The following is a 21,495-nucleotide window of genomic DNA, read 5'->3' as shown; positions in this document are numbered from 1 at the left end:
GTTTACCTTGTCAAACTGCGTGCAACACTTTACATTTTAATGTAATCTAAATATTTTTTTAAAATACCTGAAATATAGCTTCCATCCCTGAGCTCTGATTCTCCATTAGGATCTGGAGCCTTGGAATCAAGCAGAAGCCTGCTTGGAGACACATGGGTCTAGTGGTCCATGCTACTGGTTCCTGATACAGGATTTGGGCGGTTTTTGTATCATAACCTCCCTTGCCCCCACCCAAAAGCTTTTTCCCCAAAAAAGAAGAAAATAAAACAAAATGTATTTCTTTTTAGAAGAAAATTCTTGAGAGTTTAATTGAAATGGCAAATGTGAAGTGTTTTGCAAATTAACAAAAATTCTAGACACATAATACAAAACAGACAAAACAGTAAAATAAATATGGAAATTTTCAAATTTGTCACATTAAAAAAAAATAAAAAACCAATACAAATCCAGCTTTCAAAAAAAGAAAATATGCAATACTAATAGAAACATTTGGTATTTTAATTTACAAACATACACCTGATGTTCTGCATTTCTTCCTTTCAGGAACAAGAGGCCTAGATGTGACGATTTGGTTTCAATATCCTTCTCTTTCTTTTAATTTTCCCGTTACAAATAAAAGTGCATGATTTTGCTGCATTCTTTCTGCTTGGTTAAAAAATAATCACTTAAAATGGCAGGGTTCTGCATTTGAGAAAGGAAGCAGATTACTGTACAAAATATTTTAATCTGCTGTGGCTGTAAAACAAGAAGCTAAATTAGGTATGTTAATTCAAACCGTACCTCTGTAAAGGACTTCAGAGTCTCATTCATTTCTGCAACAACCAAATAAGATGGTTTGATTAATCCATGAATATCACCCAATAGTTTCTCTCAATGTGATCATCAGAAAATGTTTCTGAAGTTACTGAATTGTTAACGTGTCTGTTGCTTCATTATGTCAACAAAGATGTTCTGACACAATGTTGCCCCTAAAATTACTCTCCTCCTTCCTGTCATGTTGTTACCAGAGGAAATGGACAAAATCTTCTCTACAGTACAACTCTGCTTTTGTTGGTAGGTGCGTAACAGGTATATTTCGCTTTGCTGTCAAGAGCACGGAAAGGACATTAGTTACATTACTAACTGTAAGACTCCTGAGAACTAAAAGTACATCAATTCTTCAGATGTTAACAATTAAGCTCTTGAAGTTTGCGCTTTTTAGATGCTGGCTCTTCATTTTTCTGTGCTTCTAAACTGCTGGCATCGGATTGGACCTTCTCCACGGTGACAGTGATACCTGACAGAATGTATCCCCCACCTCCACTCATCATCAGTTTTGGATGGCTGCGATCTGGCAAGACCTTCACAAAGAAGAAAAACATTTGCTGTGAGGAGTCATTTTCTGTGTGAGCATGTTTTTAAAAAAATTAAAAAATAAAGAGAATTTAGACAAAACTTTGAGAGACTAGAATCGTTTAGCCATAAACCCAAAGGAGGTCTGAGAAGTGCATTTCTATTATACAAGGATATTTAATCCTTTGGAGGACTGAAACTCCTTTTCCAGACTCTGGCAATAGAAATACATAGAGCTGTACATTTGCCATGGTGACCAATGGGGAAAAAACAGTTTTGTCATGCAATTACCATAGAAGTTATAAATTCATACACCTAGGTATGTGAAGCAAAAAAATTATGGAAAGTATCACAGGTTCCTTTTTTTGGAAAGGTCCAGTGATTGGGAACACAAAGTCCAAAAGCCCCATTGGTCAAACACTCCATATTACTTAAATAGTAAACAACAGTGCCTGTCTATTGCTAGTTTCAAATTCTATCATCTCCATCATCAGTGAATTACCGGAGTGGTATGAAGCTTTAACAGAGATGCTATCTTTACCAAATTAAAAAAATTTCAGTATGAAAAAAATCCTCATTATCAGATATTTATCATATTTCTACTTTGATCGTTTAAAATCATCCCTAGATTTCCCCAAACCAACATACAGAAATTCCTCATTGACTGCAGCTAACCTACAGATGGAGAGTCAGTAAAATGCAGGATTCTCCTAACATATGGACAATCTGCTTATAAATCAAAAAGATGTGTCTGCTGATTTAAGACCAAGAGGAACCTCAGAGATTTGTACTCATCCCCCTTTTTCTCAAGAGGAAAAAAGGAAAATAAAAGAAGCCAGATGGATGTTTTTCTTGCTTAGCACCAGTTTTCACCGTTCAGGTACAGACATGAGACTTGTTGCTACTTTTATTTTGGGAGATGTGCCATATATGACAGTACCCAAAATGCTGACTTTAGATGTTATCATAGATATGTAGGGCTGAAAGGGATTTCAAGAGGTATTCTAGTCCATTCCTCCATGCTGAGGCAGGACCAAGCATACCTAGGTCATCCCTGACAGGTATTTGTCTAACTTGTTCTTAAAAACCTCCAGTGATCAGGGTTCCACAACCTCTTTGGTACCCTATTCTCGTATTTAAATATCCTTCTAGTTACAACATTTTTCTTAATATCTAACCTAAATCTTCCTTCGTGAAGATTAAGCCAATTATTTCTTGTTCCCCATCGCCACTGATGGTAGGACAATTGATCACTGTCCTCTTTACAATAGCCCTTAACATATTTGAAGATTTATATGGTCCCCCCTCAGTCTTCTTTTCTTAAGACTAAACAGATTTTTTTTTTTTTTAAAACAACCTTTCCTCATAGATCAGGTTTCTAAACCTTTTATTATTTTATTGCTCTTCTCTGGACTCTCTAATTTGTCCATATCTTTCTTAAAATGTGGTGTCCAGAATTGGCACAATATCCAGATGAGGCCTCACCAGTGCTGAATAAATTGGGACAATTACTTCCTGTGTCTTAAATACAACACTCCTATTAATACATCAGAAAGACATTTGCCTTTTTTGCAAGTGCATCACACTGTTGGCTGATATTCAGTGTGACCCACTTTAATCCAGAGATTCTTTGCTGCAGTACTACTGCCTAGCCAGTTATTCCCCACTTTTTAGTTGTGCGCTTGATTTTTCCCTTCCTAAGTGTAGTACTTTGCACTTGTTGTTACTAAATTTCATCTTGTTGATTTCAGACCAATTCTCCAATTTATCAAGATTGCTTTGAATTCTAATCCTATCCCTCAAGGTGATTGCAACCCCTCCTAGCTTGGTGTCAACCAGAAATTTTATAACTATCCTCTCCACTCCTTTATCCAAGTCATTAATGTAAATATTGATAGTACGGAATCCAGGACAGATCCCTGTGGGGCCCCAACTAGACAGGTCTTCCCAGTTTGACAGTGAACCCCATTGATAACTCCTTGAGTACAGTTTTGAAACCAGTTGTGTACCCACATTATAGTAATTTCATCTAGACCACATTTCCCTAGTTGGCTTATGGGAATGTCGTGTATGACTGTGTCAAAAGCCTACTAAAATCTACAGCTTTCCCCCCAGGCACTAAGTTAGTAACCCTGTCGAAGAAGGAAATTAGGTTGGAGTTAGTCATGATTTGTTCTTGACAAATCCATGCTGGCTATTTCCTATTATCCTGTAAGTGCTCACAAACTGATTGTGCAATAATTTGTTCTACTAGCTTTTCAGTTATCGAAGTTAGGCAAACTGGTCTATAATTCCCCAGGTCCTTTTTGTTCTCCTTTTTAAAGATACACTATGTTTGCCCTTCTCCAGTCCTCTGGGATCTCACCCGTCCTTCATGAGTTCTTAAAGCAATCACTAATGGTTCTGAGACTGCTTCAGCTAGCTCGTTAAGCATCCTAAGGTGAATTTCATCAGGTCCTGCCAACTTGAGTATATCTAACATACCTAAATATTCTTTATGCTGGTTTATCCTATTCTGGCTCACATTCCTTTCCTCTTGTTGTTAATATTAATCGTGTTAAGCCTGTGGTCACAAATAACCTTTTTAGTGTGAAGGCGGAAGCAAAATAGGGATTAAACACATCATCCTTCTTTCGGTCATCTGTTTTTAGCTCTCCTTCTCTACTATGTAGTGGACCTACATTTTCCTTTGTCCTTCTCTTACTCCTAATGTACTTGGAGAAGCTCTTCTTACTGCGCTTCATGTCCCTTGCTATTTATGTTATCCTCCGAACACTGCAGGAATTAGGCACAAGGAGATAACAGTTTGAATTAAAAATACTAATTCATGAGAAGTTGAGTATTTGACAGTATTTTCTACAAGATTGCATTTCCCTGACATATAGGCACTCCCTGCAGCTCTTACCTGATAATTTCGTAGCCAGGTTTCAGAGAGCTTGAGGTTAATAACACCACCTTTTTCTCTCAGCTTTGTGTAACATTCTAATAATGGCTGGAAAAAAAAAATGAGTTAACTAAACTTGTCTCAAACTTAAAACACAACAATAACTATATTTTTTTGATTTACCTCTTTATACTGGCAATAAACAACAAAAGGTCTGGATGGAGCAACAAATTCCAGTAAAGAAAGTAACAAAGGAGTTGGATGGAATCTGCTGGCTACAATTAAGCTGTAACAGAAATTGTACAGATTAGTTTTCTGCTTCCAAAGGGGCAAGAGACTTGTTAAAAACCATCAGTCATCTGAGTGCATTAACCACATAAAATACACTTTTAATTACTATAATGCAGTTCTCTAGAAACAAAGAATCAAAAGTATATTTCCAGTTTATTAATATTTTATAGACATTAAGGGCATTGGTTTTAATATCTTCTTTGTTGACCAGCTGGTTAGTTTCATTTAGCTAATAATTTTAAAATGCTAGGTTTTTGTACATTTTTTATTCAATTCAAGTTTCGATCCAAATGTAATCTGACATAAATCCATATACAAAATCATCATCGAGTAAATAAGAAAGGTCATTCACCATTTTCTAACATACATTTTCTTAAGAAAATTAAGAATCTGAATAAATCTGCAAAAAGAAAAGGAGTATTTGTGGCACCTTAGAGACTAACCAATTTGAGCATAAGCTTTCGTGAGCTACAGCTCACTTCATCGGATGCATAAAGTGGAAAATACAGTGAGGAGATTTATATACACACAGACCATGAAAAAATGGGTGTTTATCATATACATTGTAAGGAGAGTGATCACTTAAGATGAGCTATTACCAGCAGGAGAGCGGGGTGGGGGGGGAGAGAAAACCTTTTGAAGTGATAATCAAGGTGGGCCATTTCCAGCACATTTCCAGGAGTTAACAAGAAAGAAATGTGCTGGAAATGAACGTTGATAATCAAGGTGGGCCATTTCCAGCACATTTCTTTCTTGTTAACTCCTGGAAATGTGCTGGAAATGGCCCACCTACTTCCCCAAGGCATGCCACCATCCACTTCACTGTTCTCAGCCTGAGGGAAAGTAGAGGGATGTGGAGGCAGGGCAGGCTAAAGGAAGAATGACATTTGGAATTCTCTCTATGCAAGATTCCAGAAATAGGTTTGCCTCTCAGCAGATGGAAATGTTCAGACTCCTCCCACCAAAACACTCCCTAGTGACCCCCAAACAGTCCTTAAGAAGCTGGTCCCTAAATTATAACACCTTATTACCAGCCATTGTCATAAGTGTCAGAGGAGGAAGAAAAAAAATACCCAAATGATTGAAATGTTAGCTGTATTTCATTGACGATTTTGAATGACCTTTTAAGTAAAAATCCTAAAAAAACCAATATGGTCTGGAAAGAGTACAAAAGGAAACAAGAGATGATAACCATAAATGTGACTCATTATACCTGAAGATGCTAAGCAATGGAAGAGGGTTTACAATAAGTACACTTCACTGCAGAAAAAATTCAATAGCAAAAATTGGTATTCTAATCCTCCCCAGACCCTCATATATAGTCAAATACATTTATTCATAAGTGCACAAGCTTGACAGTAGTAAAAAAAACCCTATTCAGCCTGTTTAATAAAGCATCATATGCAGACACTGTAGATCACACTGTCGGCAAATATGTAAGAAATTCTTTTTACTGCCCTTCTGTCATTGTGATTGTTTTAGAATAGAAACAAAAGTGGAAACATATTACTATCTATATCTGATTCTTCATAACAAATATCAAGTGCTTTGTAATGGCAGCCAACTCATGGCACCTAGTGAAAAACACATTAGAATATTTATTATACAGCAAAACGTGAAAAAGTGTTTCTTTATAAAACCAAACCAGTCACTATGCACCACACAAACCAACTTTGAAAAACTATTATTTCTACTAACATCTATACTAGGCAAAATAGCCCTCCTCCTAAAAAAAAACAAAACAAAACAAAAAAAAAAAACCCAAAAAAACCCCCCAAAACCAAAACAAAAAAAAAAACCCTCCACAAATTTAAAAAATGAGAGCAACATACTAAATTCCCTTTGTCTAAATCTCTCTTCTACTCCATCATATTTTAAATACCTGCAAATATTTCAGACAGATATCCTCAGTATGATCTCTGTAAGTATAAGTAGCATAAAGAAACCAAATAAGCTCCAGAATAAATAATTTTTGGAATTAGGTCTTACTTTTCAATCTTCAAGCACTTTTAGCATGAAAAAACTGAATATCAGTGTTGTGAAGTTACAATTAAACTAAGCCAACCTGAGTCACTTAAAGATTCACACTTGTGAAGGTGAGCATGAAAAAATGGCACTTTGTAGGAAGCACGTATACTGTATTGGCTTTGGGTTTCTAAAATCACATTTGCTATCATCTTTTTATATTAAGTCTTTATATAATTACCAGTTTGGTGCAACCAATTCCGACAAATGCGGATTAAATGAAAAGAAAAAAAAAAGTGTTTCACATGTAGAAGAGAAATGATGTTGTCTAAATGGTGTGGCTACAACTAAGCAAACTGATGATCTAGGGTTTTATTTATCCAATTGAAACCCACGATTTTAACTGAAATCACCAACTTCAAATCTGAAATATATCTGATCCCTTCCTGGAAAGGATACTTATATTTAGTGAGAATTATTACCTCTAGAATCGAGAATCTGACACTTTTTTATAGTGTAGACCCTATCTTAATACACTGCTTGTGGCCCATTATCTTCCCCACCTATAATCATAACACATTCCTGGGAAACTATTTTTCCTAGCAAATACTTCAGTATTAAGACGCAGTTGTCCTTTTTGAAGAAAGTGAAGTCAGAGGGATAAGATGAATAAGACACCACACACTGAGTAATTGTGCTATTCCATATAAACTGATGCGTGTTTTCAAAGAGCATAGTTTTCACTTTTATTCCAGAGCAAAAAGCTATGTCCTTCAAAATATTTATATTAAGAATAAAAGTATGGTCTGCAACAAACTCACCCATCAGCATTTTTCTCTTCCAACAAAGCAGCAGTTTCCACTAGTTTTCTCCTCCTTTCTTGTTGTTTTCTTTGTTTTTCCCGAATCTTTGCATATAAGAACAGAAATAAACACTAAATTGCAAGGATACATCAGATAGCTTTTGTGTTTGTATGAACTGTTTTACTTTATGCAGCTCTGTGGTCTTGTATTTACAAAATACAACACGCCGAAGCTCCATTTTGATGGATACAAGTCGAGTCTATTTTGGTGGTCCTGATTCCTGATTCAGGGGACAGCAGGTTTTAAACCAAGTTATATTATTGTAAAATACTTTTCTCCTGCTTTTTCCTCCTCCCAGTTACTGTATAGTTTAAAACTGCACTTTGAGGACTATTAAAAGTTTCACTAACATTTTCATTAATCTTTTCCAAGTTACAATACAGTTTGCTTGTCTATAGTCACAATGACTCCACGGAAAGCTAGTAAAAGACACACACTTACATTTTCTTTATTTCCTTTTTCTTTGCTCTCTTTATATTCTGTATCTTCAGCAGCAAGGTCCATTGTTTCTTGCTCTTCTGTTTCATTGCTCTCCATAACTGCTTCAGTACTGGATTCCTCTTCTGTTTCCTGTATCAAAGTCTGCTTCTCATCGAGCGACCCATTGCTTTCTTCTTCTACTGGAACATTATATTCAGGTTCTGAAGGCAAAGTCTCAGAAGAAAATGTTCCAGAGACAAGACTGTTCACTTTGCTGAGAGGGAATTCATAAAGAGTGTTGAAAAAAGATTCTGGAAATCCAAAACAACTTGTGGCTGCTCTAACAGGTCCCCCTCCTGGATACATTTGAATAACGGATCCATAACCTTTAAATACAAAATAAATAAAAGCAAATTTATAAGTAATCAGTGACAGAATCTAGTGCCCTCAAGGAGCTCACCGTCTAAACAGGTCTATCATAATGCTATTGACGGTATCATCACTGCAGGTCTGGGTTCAAATATCAATTTAGAAATAGAGAAATAAGCGGTCTAATATTAATGTAACCTTTGCAAAATTTAATGTGTAAGCAGTTTTTGACTGCCAGGAAAGATGGGGAGTGCCCCGCTGAATGGATAATAGGTTACAATTCAGAAGGCACAATGTACCTCTTAAGACCATATATACTTGTTAAGCAAGCATTTAATACTCCTGGGGGAATTCTGAGCCACTGCACGTGCAGAATTTATGTCCTCTGCAGAATTCTTTACTTCCCACAGAAAAATGACTTTGATGGGGAAGAAAAATGATGCCACAAGAGCGGTCATGTGACCCTCCCCAGCTGTATGTTTCAGGTGCCCAGGGCAGCTGGCAGAAAGGTAAATCAATGTTGGGCAGGAGGCAGAACTGGGGAAGACCTAGCTGGTGGCTCCTACCCTTGCGCTGGGCACAGCTGCTAGTCCTGGCTGGGCTGGGAAGGACAGGATTCCCTCTTCCCCTGCATGGCATCCGGGGCCAGGTCAGACCCATCCCAGATTTCTCCCCCAGCTGCAGGAAGCTCTGCAAACTCCTCCCCTCCTCCCGCTTCCTGCACCCATTGCTCCTCAGCTGCACAGGGCGGGATCCCTATACAGAGAGCTGCTCCCCCATCCACCCAACCCCTGCGCATCCAGACCCCCTTACACCCAGACCTCACCTCCCACTGAGCCTCACCTCCACATTTTATTTGAGAAAATTTGCAGAATTTTAAAATATTGTGCGCAGAATTTTTTACTTTTTGGCGCAGAATGGCCTCGGGAGTAGTTTAAGGTTAGCTGTATTCCCCCATGGTATGTGATCAGTGAGCAGCAGTAACTTATTTTAACGACACAGGCATTATAAAAAAAATGTGAAACTATTAAAAGAAGCCTGAAAATTTCCTTTGGCTCCTTTTTTTGTTTTTGTTTATATCTATCAAATGGTTTGGCTGAAAGATGTAACCCAACTAGTTTAAAGGATATTCAAAAATGCAGTGAGATATATAGCCTCTTCAACATCAAGGTTACTCCACCACAGAGAAACATTTATCAAATGGTTATAATTAATTTGGAATTACTACCTCATTCCTTCTGCTTCAGAGAGTAACTCTACTGCCCCAAAGTCACTGGCTAAGGCTGCAGGTTTGTCATGGTGGGAGAAAAGTCATGTATAGCATGATTCCCATTTGTCTGTGGCCTTTTTCTGTGGCCATGACTCATGACTTTGGGGCAGTAGCGGTGCCTGTCCAGTGTGGCTGGGCCCACCTCCCTGCTTCAGATGTTGCAACTTGGCATGTGGGGTTGCAGCACTGTGGCTATTTGGCATGCTGGACCCTCTGTCATGATGTGGGGGACTAAAGCTGAGCTGCACTGCAACCCTGAGCACCAGGTCTCAACGCCCAGAGCAGGGCACTGGGGGACATGAGCCACAGGAGCTGCCACTGCCAGGTAAGCATGGGGCAGGCTCTCTCTCCAGGCCTCCTGCCCCACCAGGCTGGGATCAGGGTTGGTGAGCTGGGGGCAGAGGATGGTGCTGCTGCATGTGGTCGGTGCCCGTGCCGAAGCACGAAGAGAACTTTTTAAATCAAAAATCAGGGAGCAGTCACAGTAAATTTAGCAAACCATGACTTCTACTACATTTACTGGGACTGCTCTGTGATTTTTGATTTAAAAAATGCCATGACAAATTTGCAGCCCTATGGGAACTGAAAAGCGGGCTGTCAAAACGTTAAAATAAACCTAACATAACGTGGTGTGTGTTTGTCAGCTAATACACAGGAACCCTGAGTGCTTAGCCATGATGCTGCACCTTGTGCCTCAACACACACCAGGTGTGGGCATATCAGTTGATAAACACCCAGCCCATTACATATTGTTTACTTACATGTCCCATTTACTAACACTTCACTTTATTAATAAGTGTCAAGTTGAATTTTTTAAATAAAAATCCAGTTTGATAGCACTCCCTTAGAAAATAAATTCTGCACATGCTATTTAGTTATTGTGTAAAATATATGAGGTTTCCCCCCCTTTGCTTCCCTGCTGATATTTATAAAAGGTCTTTTTCAATCTGGCAGGGTGGGCAAGCCCAAGAACATCTCCCACACATTTGGGAGCCCATTGCTGTCTCTCAAATTGCAGTTTTACTGTTGCTGTTATTGGTAACTTTCCCCAGGTCCTGCAAGAGGGAGAGTTTGCACATGGGCTCCCAAAGCCATCTTTGAGAGTGATGTATGAGACAGGAACTGAAATGGATCATCAACACAACATTGAGACGGACTATACACAAAGTGCTGTGACACGTACAAAGCAAACAAAATGAAAAGAGAACATATTTTTCTATGTTCTTTCAGTTGCAGTAACCTTAAGTACAAACTTTTCCAATTGAAATGTGATTTTCAATTAGACTGTGTCCCTTTAAATACCACAGAAAGTACAAGCAAAACATTAAGTGTTGTTTTAAACTAAGATAAAGTGTTTTAAAGTAGAGTAAATAAATACTTATTGCCTCAGTTTCAAACAAGCATCAGTTTTGTTCTTCGCTAGAGCTGCTGTACTACTTACCTCCCATTCGCTCCATTATGGCACCCAGAACCAAGCCCGCACAAGTTTCCATCACAATCATTTTGTTGCCAGCTCGGATATTTCCCAAAGTCAACATTTGAGCTAGAGTATCATATCGCAAATGGCTAGAAAATAAATTGTTCTTTTACTTTCAGTGCCAAACAGCTTTGTCTAGACTTAAAAGCATTGTGCATCAGCCCATAAAGCTGTTACCACCAAGAGGCATGTTAAAAAGGAATTGTTCAGGAACTATATCAATGACAGTGAGGGTCAGAGTGCAGAAGAATACAACTAAGTCTGTTAATCAAGATACACTGAGAACAAAGCGAACATGCAATTAGAAGCAGTGAGGCATTTAGTATACAAAAGTGTTCAGTGGAAGTATTAAAGGGTAGGAGATGAAACAGTGAATATACTGACGCACTGATCTAAATGTGCACCAGCCAGAGTGCAAGTTCTTTCAAATTACTGTATAATTCTGTGAATTATCGTAGAGTCAGTTTTGTAAGGACATGAAGTGTCTTTAAAAGCAATTTTATTCCCAATAATGCATACTTTGTAATTATTTTTATAATATTTTCAATTCCCCCTCTCTCCCCCTCTGGAGCAGTAGCAGGCCCCAATCATTAATCAAGCCCCATTGTGCTAAGTGCTGTATACATGTAATAAGAAAGTTAGTTGGAGCCCGAAAGAGCTTACAACATGACAAGAGTTAACAGATGAATAAAATAAATGAAGGAGAGAATGGATAAGATTAAAAAGAGAAAAGATAAAAGTTAAACAATCATGACTAACATAGTAAGCAGCAGTCTAATCAATAGTCTCAATATCTTATGGTTACTTTATATGATTAAAAAACAATGAATAAGTCCAGATTGGGAGGAAAAAAAACCTATACTGAATACCAGTAGGTAATTATTCCATTATATATTTAAATTAAGTCAAATGTGGCTTGGTTTGTTTTCAACCCCAACTGCATTTTTAAAATTTCGGAGGGTTCTAGAAAGTAATAATTATGTTTTTTAAACTCTGACTTTTTTTTTTTTTTTTTTACTTTTTCCTTCTTTATTTCTGCTAGGTGGCCCCATTTCTTGGCTGCTGACCCATAATACAGAGGCAGGATCCTGTCTGACCAGAAAGTGGGAACTGGCAGCTCACCAAAATGTGTTCAGCAGCAGCTGAAGGGGGATTTATGTGATGAGGTAAAGAGGAACAATTGGTCTCATATAGATGTTTTACTTTTCTTACCCAGTCCAAGGGGATATTAGTTCCTCAATTATTTTTCATTATTTAGAAATTTTGTATTGACAGGAAAAAACTAAATGTATATATCATCATTTTTAATTCGTAACTTTAAAAAATCATGTTTCCAATCATACTTTAAAAATGCATCTTCACATTTACTTCTTTTAAAATATACTTACTTGATTTTCCCAGGTTCCCTTGCATAGTACATTGTTGAAAGAATGCGGGTAGATGGCTTTACAATTGTAATAACTGCCTCATATCTGTAAGTAAAAGCACAGTAATATTCTTAAAGCTCAACAAATTAAAGAACTACTAAACTTCCCTGTCTTGTGAACTTAACTTACTTTTTCTTCTTCTTCTTTATGTACTTATCTTGGGCAAATTCTGTTTTGCCTCGAAACGTCGTACTGTTCTCTATTAATTGTTGAACTATTTCCTTGAAAAAGAAAGATTAAAGATTATTTTTATTGTATCCGGTTATTTCCCACTTATTTCACACACAATATGTTTAATATTTTAACACACAATATTTTAAGGGAGGCGTTAACATAAGAAACATTTCTCACTCACTACAGATTTATGCATGCAGTTGCCACTAACATCAACGAAAGTTTGCACGGTAAATTCCTGCTCATTATTGGGGCAAATAAGACATCTGTCTCTTTCAACAGTACCATGTAATTGCAAATGGGAATTAAAAAAAAACCCCCCCCCAAAACAGCACAAATGGAGAGACATTCTTTCAAGAAATAATGCCAGCTTAAAAATTATATTGTGAGAATGTTGTTCTTTAGGGCAGGCACTGTTTTTTCAGGGTGTGTGTATAATGCCTAGCAAAATGAAGCACTGATCCTGACAGGTGCTACCACAAAGTAAATATATGGCAATCTACTATTGTTAACACCACCACCTAAGATCACAGTAATTGAAATAGAAAAAGAGACACCATATTTTCAGTTTGTTTACTTTAGGCAATTGATAACACTTTGTATATAGTCAATTTCATAGTTTTCCCTCTAGAGTCAGTTTCCTCTGTATGAGTCTCATGCAAAGTTACAGAGGAGAGAAAAATATTTTAAAAATAGGAAAATGTAACAAAAAAATCACTACAATTGGCAGGGAATCTCATGGACATGCATAGTATTTGAAACTACTTTTAACTCATTTTTAAAAAATTAACTAGATTTCTAATTAATAGTGTCCCTTTAATGTATTTTGGATGATGGAGGTGGCAGGAAAAGGATTAATTTAGGGAGTTTGAGCAATTTATTTTTAAACATTTTCTAAAGTGACAACAGAACTGTGTTCTAATTTCAAATAGCACATACACATGCCGTTCAAATCTATATTAAAGGAAGTCTACCAAAGGAAATGGTGGAAGCCTGCTACCGATAGACATTTAAACATCTAGACATAACACTAAGGAAGAAAATTAAAACTGCCAGTAACAAGCCTGTTCTGACAAAGAAATTGGGCTAGATGACTTTTTCCAATCACTAACTCTATAATTCTGTGAAACATGAAGCAGTTTTCTTCTTCAGTGTACATGACAATCTGTGCCACTGTACCACCAGCCCCACCTATAATAAAGCGGTTGCACTTTCAGAAGATCTCTGCTCTGTATTAGGCATCTAAATTAAGTGGCCAGTTTTTCCAGAAGTACTCAAGAGCTTCCATTGAGAACAATGCCAAACAGACAGCAAAATGAGATATCAATTAACAGGGAGCTGAGTTCTTCTGAAAAATCTGGTCCCAACTGAAGGTGATGATCACTGTTCAAAAATCTGGTCCCCTCAAGAAACAAGCCTTTTCCATCTTTAATTTAGGAGAGTCTATGAAAACTTTGACACAAGAAAATGCAGCTAACAAATATCAATGTACTTTCTACCACTTCAACTGCAGTTTCATGAAGGAACACTATCTATGGAAGCTAACACCATAACCGAAGTGAAGTCTATAGCTATACTTCAGAAATCAGTTACCCCAAAAAAGAATATTTTAATAAACTGTATTAATAATATAGCAGAGATATGGCAGAGATGCTGATGATACACAGGAAAGCAATTATCCACATGAGATGTCTTCTATCACAGATAAGAACTAACAGAAGTTATCAAAGCTCTGAAACTGACTAGTGCATTCCTTTGGAACTGATGGATATCAACAGTTGCACAACAACAGAACAAACAAGTCTTCAGTCCTTATCTTTTTTTTTTTTTTAAGACAACACAGGTCTTTAATGTGACTTTATTCTTTCAGTAAAAAGAAGAGTGAACTCTTATGCGACCAGAGCAGAGGCAGTGGATGACTCGTACTTCCAGTTGGGTGGGAGTACTCTCTTGGTCTTGTAGTAACGAGCCAGCCTGTGAATTCTGCTCTCAATCAGAATCAGATGAAATTTGGCATCTTTTTCCTTTCTGTTTCTCTCAAGATGTTTATGAACAGCAACAGCTTTCTTGATCAAGTGGTACAGATCCTCTGGAAGGTCTGGGACAAGGCCCTTGGACTTAAGGATCCTTAAAATTTTGTTGCCAGTGACAAAACAAACGTGGGTAACACCATGAGAGTCCCTTAGGATTACACCCATCTGTGAGGGAGTCAGACCTTTCTTAGCCAGTTTGTAGATCTGCTCCTTTACATCATCAGAAGTAAGTTTTAATTATGTGGGCACACTGCGTCTAGAGGGCAAGGCTGACTGGGACAGGCCCTTCCCCGGAGCGTGCACGCGACCCATGCACACAAGCAACATGAGAGCTGCTTTGAACAGTCGCAAACAGGGAGATAAAACTGGACCTTGCAAGGAGAATATAGCAAGTTTAATCAATATAAACATAAGAGATCCCCCAAACTCTACCTGAAAGGAAACAATGGAAATTTGAAAGTTTTATATAATGAAGGGTATGTCTACACTGCAATTAAACACCCATGACTGGGCCTTTTCAGGTGACTCAGGCTTGCAGGGCTGTTTAATTGCAGATTAGATGTTCGGGTTTGGGCTGGAGCACCGAGGAGGGTCCCAGCCCCCAGGTTTCAGCCCGAGCCCGAATGTCTACACCGCAATTAAACAGGTCCACAATTCCAAGTCAGCTGACATGGGCCAGCCATGGGTGTTTAATTGCAGTGTAGACATACCCAAAACATAGGAGAGATCATTAATTAAACACTTTAAAATCCCTTTATCAGTTGCTACCATAGTATGAAATTGGGTAATTCCTTCTTCAAGAAAGCAAAATTAACATCCTGAGAATGTTTAATTTTAACACTTAGCTATGCAGATGCATATAGAAATAAATTTATCAATGAAGTCTGCTTTCTAGGTACGACCTAAAACAGGGATCGGCAATATTTGGCATGCAGCCTGCCAGGGTAAGCCCCCAGTGGGCCGGACTGGTTTGTTTACCTGCCACATCCGCAGGTTTGGCCGATCGTGGCTTCCACTGGCCGCAGTTTGCTGCTCCAGGCCAATGGGGGCTGCGGGAAGCGGCGACCAGCACATCCCTTAGCCTGTGCCGCTTCCCGCAGCCCCCATTGGCCTGCAGCGGCGAACCGTGGCCAGTGGGAGCCGCGATCGGCCGAACCTGCAGACGTGGCAGGTAAACAAACTGGCCCGGCCCGCCAGGGGGCTTACCCTGGCAGGCCGCATGCCAAACATTGACCTAAAAGTATGTGGTACTATATTCACATTAACATCTGCATACTTTCACATCCCTAACTCTTTCTTGGACCTCCGTTATATATCATTGTATGACATTTAATATACATCTGTACTATGAAAATATTGCAATATGTATCTGACCCTATTTAAGTGAAGTTCAAAACTGAATGAAAATATTGTGCACATTATGTACATTCTCTCTGATGTTCTGGGTCCCCTCCCCGTTTCTTTTGATGTCATGACAATTCTTAATGTGATAAAAGTTCACAAATCATGTTCCTTTTTAACTGTACAATTGTTAACTTAAATGAAAGACTTTCCAGAAAATATGGTCTTTGTAAAAATACATTTTAAGAAGCTATGTAGAAAGGGAAAGTAAAACAGAATGCCATAAAGAAAAAGTACTGAAGTTTGACTTTCTACTAAAATTAAAAAAATGGCCCTAATTCATAAACTCAAATACAACCATGAGGGTAGCACAGAAATGACATCAAAACCTTAATGTTACCTGTCCTTTAATACCCTTGTCCTTCAAAGCCTTTATGTCATCATGAGTCAGTTTCTGAGACTTTCCATCATCAACTATGTTACGATTATCTGTACCTGCTTCTTTTGTTTCTAAAGAAAAAGGATATAAATTTGTAAAATACTCTAGCTTTAAATATTTTTTACTGGAGACATGTATGATTTTAATTTCACAGAAAGCAGACCTCCAAGGATTCAACCTACATGCTTAGTGGCTTTACATTAAGTTTCCTAAGCAATCAGCTAACCATAATATATAAAATAGAGATAAAGTATGTCTTTACCAATGTTAAAGATCAAGTACTCTTACACCAATATTAAAAACCTTTCTTTACTTTTCATAGTACTATTGAAATATTAGCACAGCAGGACAAAAAAGTGCACCTTGTGACAGAAAAAATGTCTACTGAAAGTTCATAAAATTCTTAATGGAAAAATAATCTCTCTCTTTGTTCTCAGTAACGAAGCCATTTACTTGCCAACAGTTTTTTCCAATCACAAGTCAATCCCGTCAAATACCTGTGGTAGTCTCTTCCATCTTTTTCTTTGGCTGAAGGCTCCCACCACTAGATACCTCAAATGTCGTTCCATAAATATGTCCAATGGCATTATCCAGATAGAACCACTGCTTTTCGAAAATAACTTTTCTGAAATAATTTTTAAAACTAAATCAATAAAAAATAATCATTCATTTCAGTATCAATTTGCCCAAGAGATTGAGACACAGTGTTAAAACCTAATTACAATTAAACACAGTACTATAAAATTCAAGGTCAAATATAATGTCCTATAAGTGTAGTAAATAAGTGTTTATTATCACTATCTATACATCCATGCTAGCATGAAACTGACCAGGAGTGCAGCAAACTTAAAGGACCAAAGAAATTGAGATAAAAAGAAAAAAAATTCAGTTCACAGTATTATTAACATGCTGACTGCCAAGGTAACATAGCAGGATGTACTAATGGTATGTCTTGAATTAGGTTTTAGAATAAGAATTGGGTCAAAAATGTCAGCATGAAAATGGAGGAATACAGCAAAAATAGGGTAAATTTGGGGCCTGTCACTCAGAAAGGAAAGCTGAGTGGACACTTAGAAATCCATAAATCCTGCAGTGTCTCTTTGAAAGGACTTTAGCAAAGACTTGGAGAGAAGGTCTAAGAAACAGGTGGAAAGACTAGTTTTCCCAACACACACTCAAATAAGTGCAAATTATCATCTCCCTACAGATAAGATAGTATTAAGGGAACCTTGCATTTTGGTTTAACCTCGGAGATTAAAAAAAAAAATCAAACAACAAAATTACTCCTTGAGGCCCTAATCCTGCAAGCTGATCTGTGTAAATAGACCTCTATGCTGAGCAGAGCCTCGCTCATTTAGCAATATACCTATCAGTTTCTGTGCCATACATAGGTTGGTATCCAGACTGTCTCTTACCATGTCAATGAAACACAAATAGGACCAAGTTTTCAGATAGAAAAAACAAAGCAAAGAAACATTAAATTCTTTCAAGTACCAGAGGGGTAGCTGTGTTGGTCTGGATCTGTAAAAGTGGCATGCATCCGACGAAGTGGGTATTCACCCACAAAAGCTTATGCTCCAATACGTCTGTTAGTTTATAAGGTGCCACAGGACTCTGCCATTAAATTCTTTGACATTCTAACACTCCTTTGCTTGGAATTCATAATTCATATACATTTTTAAGTGTGCAATGATTACTGTACTTCCAAATGCAATCAAATATTTAAATCAACCATGCAAACATAATAAAAACTATAATGGTCCAAATACAAAATTTACTTGTGTTTTCATCTTAATAATGGAAAGGAAAACACTAATGGTATTTTAGTTGCTTACCTAAATTATTCGCTTGCCCCTGGACAACAGGTAAATAGAATTTTGCAAGGTTAAATACTAGAAAGGCTATGATTTATAAAAGCCAAGCAAATGTATATAAACGTGTCCTCGTACTTCATGGTAATGCATTCGTAGATAGAATACCTACACAGAATTCATAAGCCTGAAGTCAGACTTTGAATTTGCTGACTCATCAGTTTATGAAATAAAATAACCTGCTTAATGCTGAAGTTATTTAATTTCCTGTAGCAATATTGATTCTTTCTGATATCTTGTGTTTTCATTTATAATTTGGGTTGGGAATGGGGAAGAGACTGCTGGAAATTGATTGTAAAAAATGTCTATGACTTTTGGGATTTAATAAAAGATTTTAATAACAGTGCTGTGTAATAGTAACAAAGATTTATTATTTTAGAGTTAATGCTACTTGGCAGCTTTTGAAAAACACACAAGTCCACAGTCATCTGCTGGAGTGGCAAGAGCTGAAGACACATATGGAAGTAATTTGGACACTACTCCAGGCAGTGGTTCTCAACCAGAGGTCTGGGGCCCACTGTGGGGGCTGCAAGCAGGTTTCAAGTCTGCCAAAATAAACCAGAGAGCAGGGCCAGTGTTAGACTCATTGGGGCCGAAGCCCGAGCCCCAATGCTCAGGGCTGAAGCCGAAGCTCGAGCAACTTAGCTTTGGGGGCCCCAGGCAATTGCCCTGCTTGCTCCTCTCTAATGCCAGCCCTGGCTTTTAATCTACTGGATATGCAGAAAGAGTTGTTGGGGCACAGGTGGGCCACGGGGGAGGGGGAAGAGGGCGCCTCAGAAAAAGGTTAAGAACCCCTGCTTTTGGTGGTGGCATTCTCCACTGTACCACCCTTCCTCCACAGGGAACAGGTGGGAGGCCCCTCTTCCTAGGCATCTTCACCAAAACAGTGGCATCTGTACACCACAGCAGAAATAGCTGGCTTTCTCCCACTACCTGAAAAGCAGTGACATCACTGAAGCAGTCTCTCTGCACAATCAGGAAGATGTCACTGTATCTCCATCAAAATTGATATCCCTTTGCTGTGCAAATGCAATACTCTCCAATGCAAGACAAATTTATCCCTTTCATTGCGATTATTTCAGATTCTCTGCGAGCAATTAACTGCTACTCTTCATCCACTTTGCACAGATGTACCAGGCATACAGTGAACACAAAGTAACTAAATTCTCCTTATACCTGGCCATTTTTCTTATAACAACATAACCAGAAGCCTCCTTGCCCCGATAGGATTCTCTGGCACAGAAGGCAAGCCTGGGGTAGGGCGCAGTCCTACATCCTGGTCACCACAACAGTCCAGAGTTGCAGCTAACTTGCGAATTAGTTAGAGCTGTCCCTGAGGCTACTCTACTGTACCAGGAGCCAAAGCAGACTCTGACAGCCCCAGATTTGTGACAGTGCACTGCCTCCTTTTTCTTGGTCCCTGCACTAGGCTCAGCATCAGAGTAGGGATGAACTGGTACTTCTGTCTCAACAGATTCAACACAACATTCGTTTGCAGTCAGTTCATACTAGGAAAGCTAGTTTACAACCAGAGTAACTAGAAACTTACAAAAATCATGGCACTTGCCCAGAAAAGATTGCTACTCAATCCTGGCAAGTGGGTTTTTCCAGCCCTGCTTCTTGGTATGAGGATTTTGCTCTTAATGAAATAACACTCTACCTAAGTATGATGTTTTTAGTAATTATTTTTTAAAATTCAACACTAACTTATTCCAACAATTTGTCTAAGAATTTAAGAGCGATATGTAGACTCTCTTAGCAAGACAGCAATACAGGGAAGAAGGTAAGTAGCACATCTGCAGACGTGACAGAGAGGGGAAACAAACTTCAGGAGTCCCGCCTATCAGTCTTCTGTTTTAACCAGTTATCCCCATTAACAGAGAAGGCAAATGGTATTACACATAAAATCTGCCTCCTGGATGTGTTTTTTCTCTTTCCTGTCAAAGTCACATTCTGTGCACAACAATGGTTTTCAGGACCAATTCTGAAAGAGCAAGCCTAAGTTGAAAAGTGACCAGAGCTTGAGAAACTGACTTTCCCATAGTGAGCAACAAAACCTTCTACATACATGCAGTGATATATTCCTAAATCTGCAGTCTGCTCCAGAGGCTCTGTAACTATTCATAGCTGCAGAGCAAACACAAAGTATTGCCAGTTTTTTCCCCCCACTACTGGTATCCTGTCACCAAAGCCAAGATGCTAGGGCAGAGAAAGGTTGAGTAGCAGTGCCCCGCATAACTCCCCAGACACACACCTTTGCTGCAGCCAGGAGCGTCTATGGCAGGATAGGGGACAGAGAGAGGGCTTCTTCTCTACTTTGCAACACTATGAACAAATATGAGTGTGCAAAGTATTTCAAAGTTATCAGATAGACAACTGGACATTAATAGAGGATGCAGACCGTAAAAGGAGGGGCAACTATTTCCCAGCAGCTACAGGGAGAGAGGTTGATTTCTCATCTGTGCACTGCCATTGAACAATGACTACCTCCCCGCCACCACCTTCTGATCTCTCTCTCTCTGGCTATTAAATGTCTCGGGGGGGCAAGGAAGAGAGACTGGGCAGGACTGAGAGGAGGAGTTAGAAAAGTACTACTGATCGAGCAAAGTTTTGAGGGAAGAGCAGAACAAGATACAGGGAGGAGGAGGAGAGCAATGTTGAGAAAGAGACACAGGGTGTGGAGGACGAGAGATGGGAGAGAGGAAACAGACACAGGGCAAGGGGGAAAAGATGCATGTTATCAAGGGCATTTTTAAACAGAAAGTAACACGTGCTTCTGCTGGCGGCTTCTCTTCCTCCCTGGAGCCAGCAGAAGGAAGTGTCACGCCCGGGAGCTGTGCCCAGCGGCAGCCAGGTCCGAGCCCGGGTCAAGGAGCAGCGCGAGGGCCCGCAGCTCTGGGGTCACCGGGACCGCCGGACACGGAGCCGCGCTGCGGGGAGCGCCTCGCCCAGGCGGCGGCGCTATCGGGGTGGGGGCGCAGCACCGGGACCGCGACGGCAGGTAACAGGGCGGCCGGGGTGCGGGAGCGGGACCCGACCCACCTCCGCCTCAGCACGAGCACCGCCTTGAAGACCTCGTCCCGCTTGAGCACGGCGCAGTCCCCCTCGCGGATGCGCAGCCCTGGCTTCGCGCTCTCTTCCATGGCCCCGCGCGCGCGCACACCCCCCCCCCCCCCCACCACTCAGCCGTTGCCGGTTCCGTTTGCCGTCTGCCTGGGGGGCCCGCGCGCCACTTCCGGTAGGGACCCGCATTGCGCACGCGCTGCGAACTCGGACCTAAGTTCTCATTGGTGGCGGCCGGATGCGCAGGCGCAGAGTTGTTTCTCTGAGCGGAGGGGG

At 39.4% G+C, this 21,495-nt stretch overlaps 2 protein-coding genes and 1 pseudogene across 4 annotated transcripts in view; 1 reads left to right on the top strand and 2 right to left on the bottom strand.

Moving 5' to 3' along the window:
* Nucleotides 1–276: 276 nt before the first annotated feature.
* On the bottom strand, nucleotides 277–21,413 carry TRMT6 (tRNA methyltransferase 6 non-catalytic subunit). 3 transcript variants are annotated; one of them, XM_043544076.1, is made up of 12 exons: nucleotides 21,199–21,413; nucleotides 20,411–20,481; nucleotides 16,783–16,910; nucleotides 16,247–16,356; nucleotides 12,428–12,519; nucleotides 12,260–12,343; nucleotides 10,836–10,960; nucleotides 7,777–8,141; nucleotides 7,294–7,379; nucleotides 4,400–4,502; nucleotides 4,238–4,324; nucleotides 277–1,340 (listed from the first exon to the last, which is right to left on the bottom strand). In XM_043544076.1, the coding sequence occupies exons 1-12, from the start codon at nucleotides 21,406–21,408 to the stop codon at nucleotides 1,167–1,169; spliced, it is 1,635 nt and encodes a 544-aa protein (XP_043400011.1). In that variant the 5' UTR covers nucleotides 21,409–21,413; the 3' UTR covers nucleotides 277–1,166. The 3 variants fall into 3 exon arrangements, with proteins under 3 accessions (XP_043400011.1, XP_007068852.2, XP_043400013.1); XM_007068790.4 differs by lacking the exon at nucleotides 20,411–20,481 and having other exon boundaries at nucleotides 21,199–21,338; XM_043544078.1 differs by lacking the exons at nucleotides 16,247–16,356; nucleotides 16,783–16,910; nucleotides 20,411–20,481; nucleotides 21,199–21,413 and having other exon boundaries at nucleotides 12,424–12,506.
* Nucleotides 14,304–15,445, bottom strand: LOC114021526 (annotated as a pseudogene).
* The window catches only part of MCM8 (minichromosome maintenance 8 homologous recombination repair factor), a 29,864-nt gene continuing 29,637 nt past the window's right edge, over nucleotides 21,269–21,495 (top strand). The window contains exon 1 of the mRNA XM_043544068.1: nucleotides 21,269–21,394. The gene's annotated coding sequence lies outside the window, so the exon portion shown is untranslated. The remainder of the gene's footprint in view (nucleotides 21,395–21,495) is intronic.

The sequence above is a fragment of the Chelonia mydas genome, chromosome 3 (assembly GCF_015237465.2).
Source record: "Chelonia mydas isolate rCheMyd1 chromosome 3, rCheMyd1.pri.v2, whole genome shotgun sequence".
Lineage (NCBI taxonomy): Eukaryota > Metazoa > Chordata > Testudines > Cheloniidae > Chelonia > Chelonia mydas.
The sequence above is the reverse complement of the archived record's forward strand: the minus strand, read 5'-3'. Positions and strand labels throughout refer to the sequence as shown.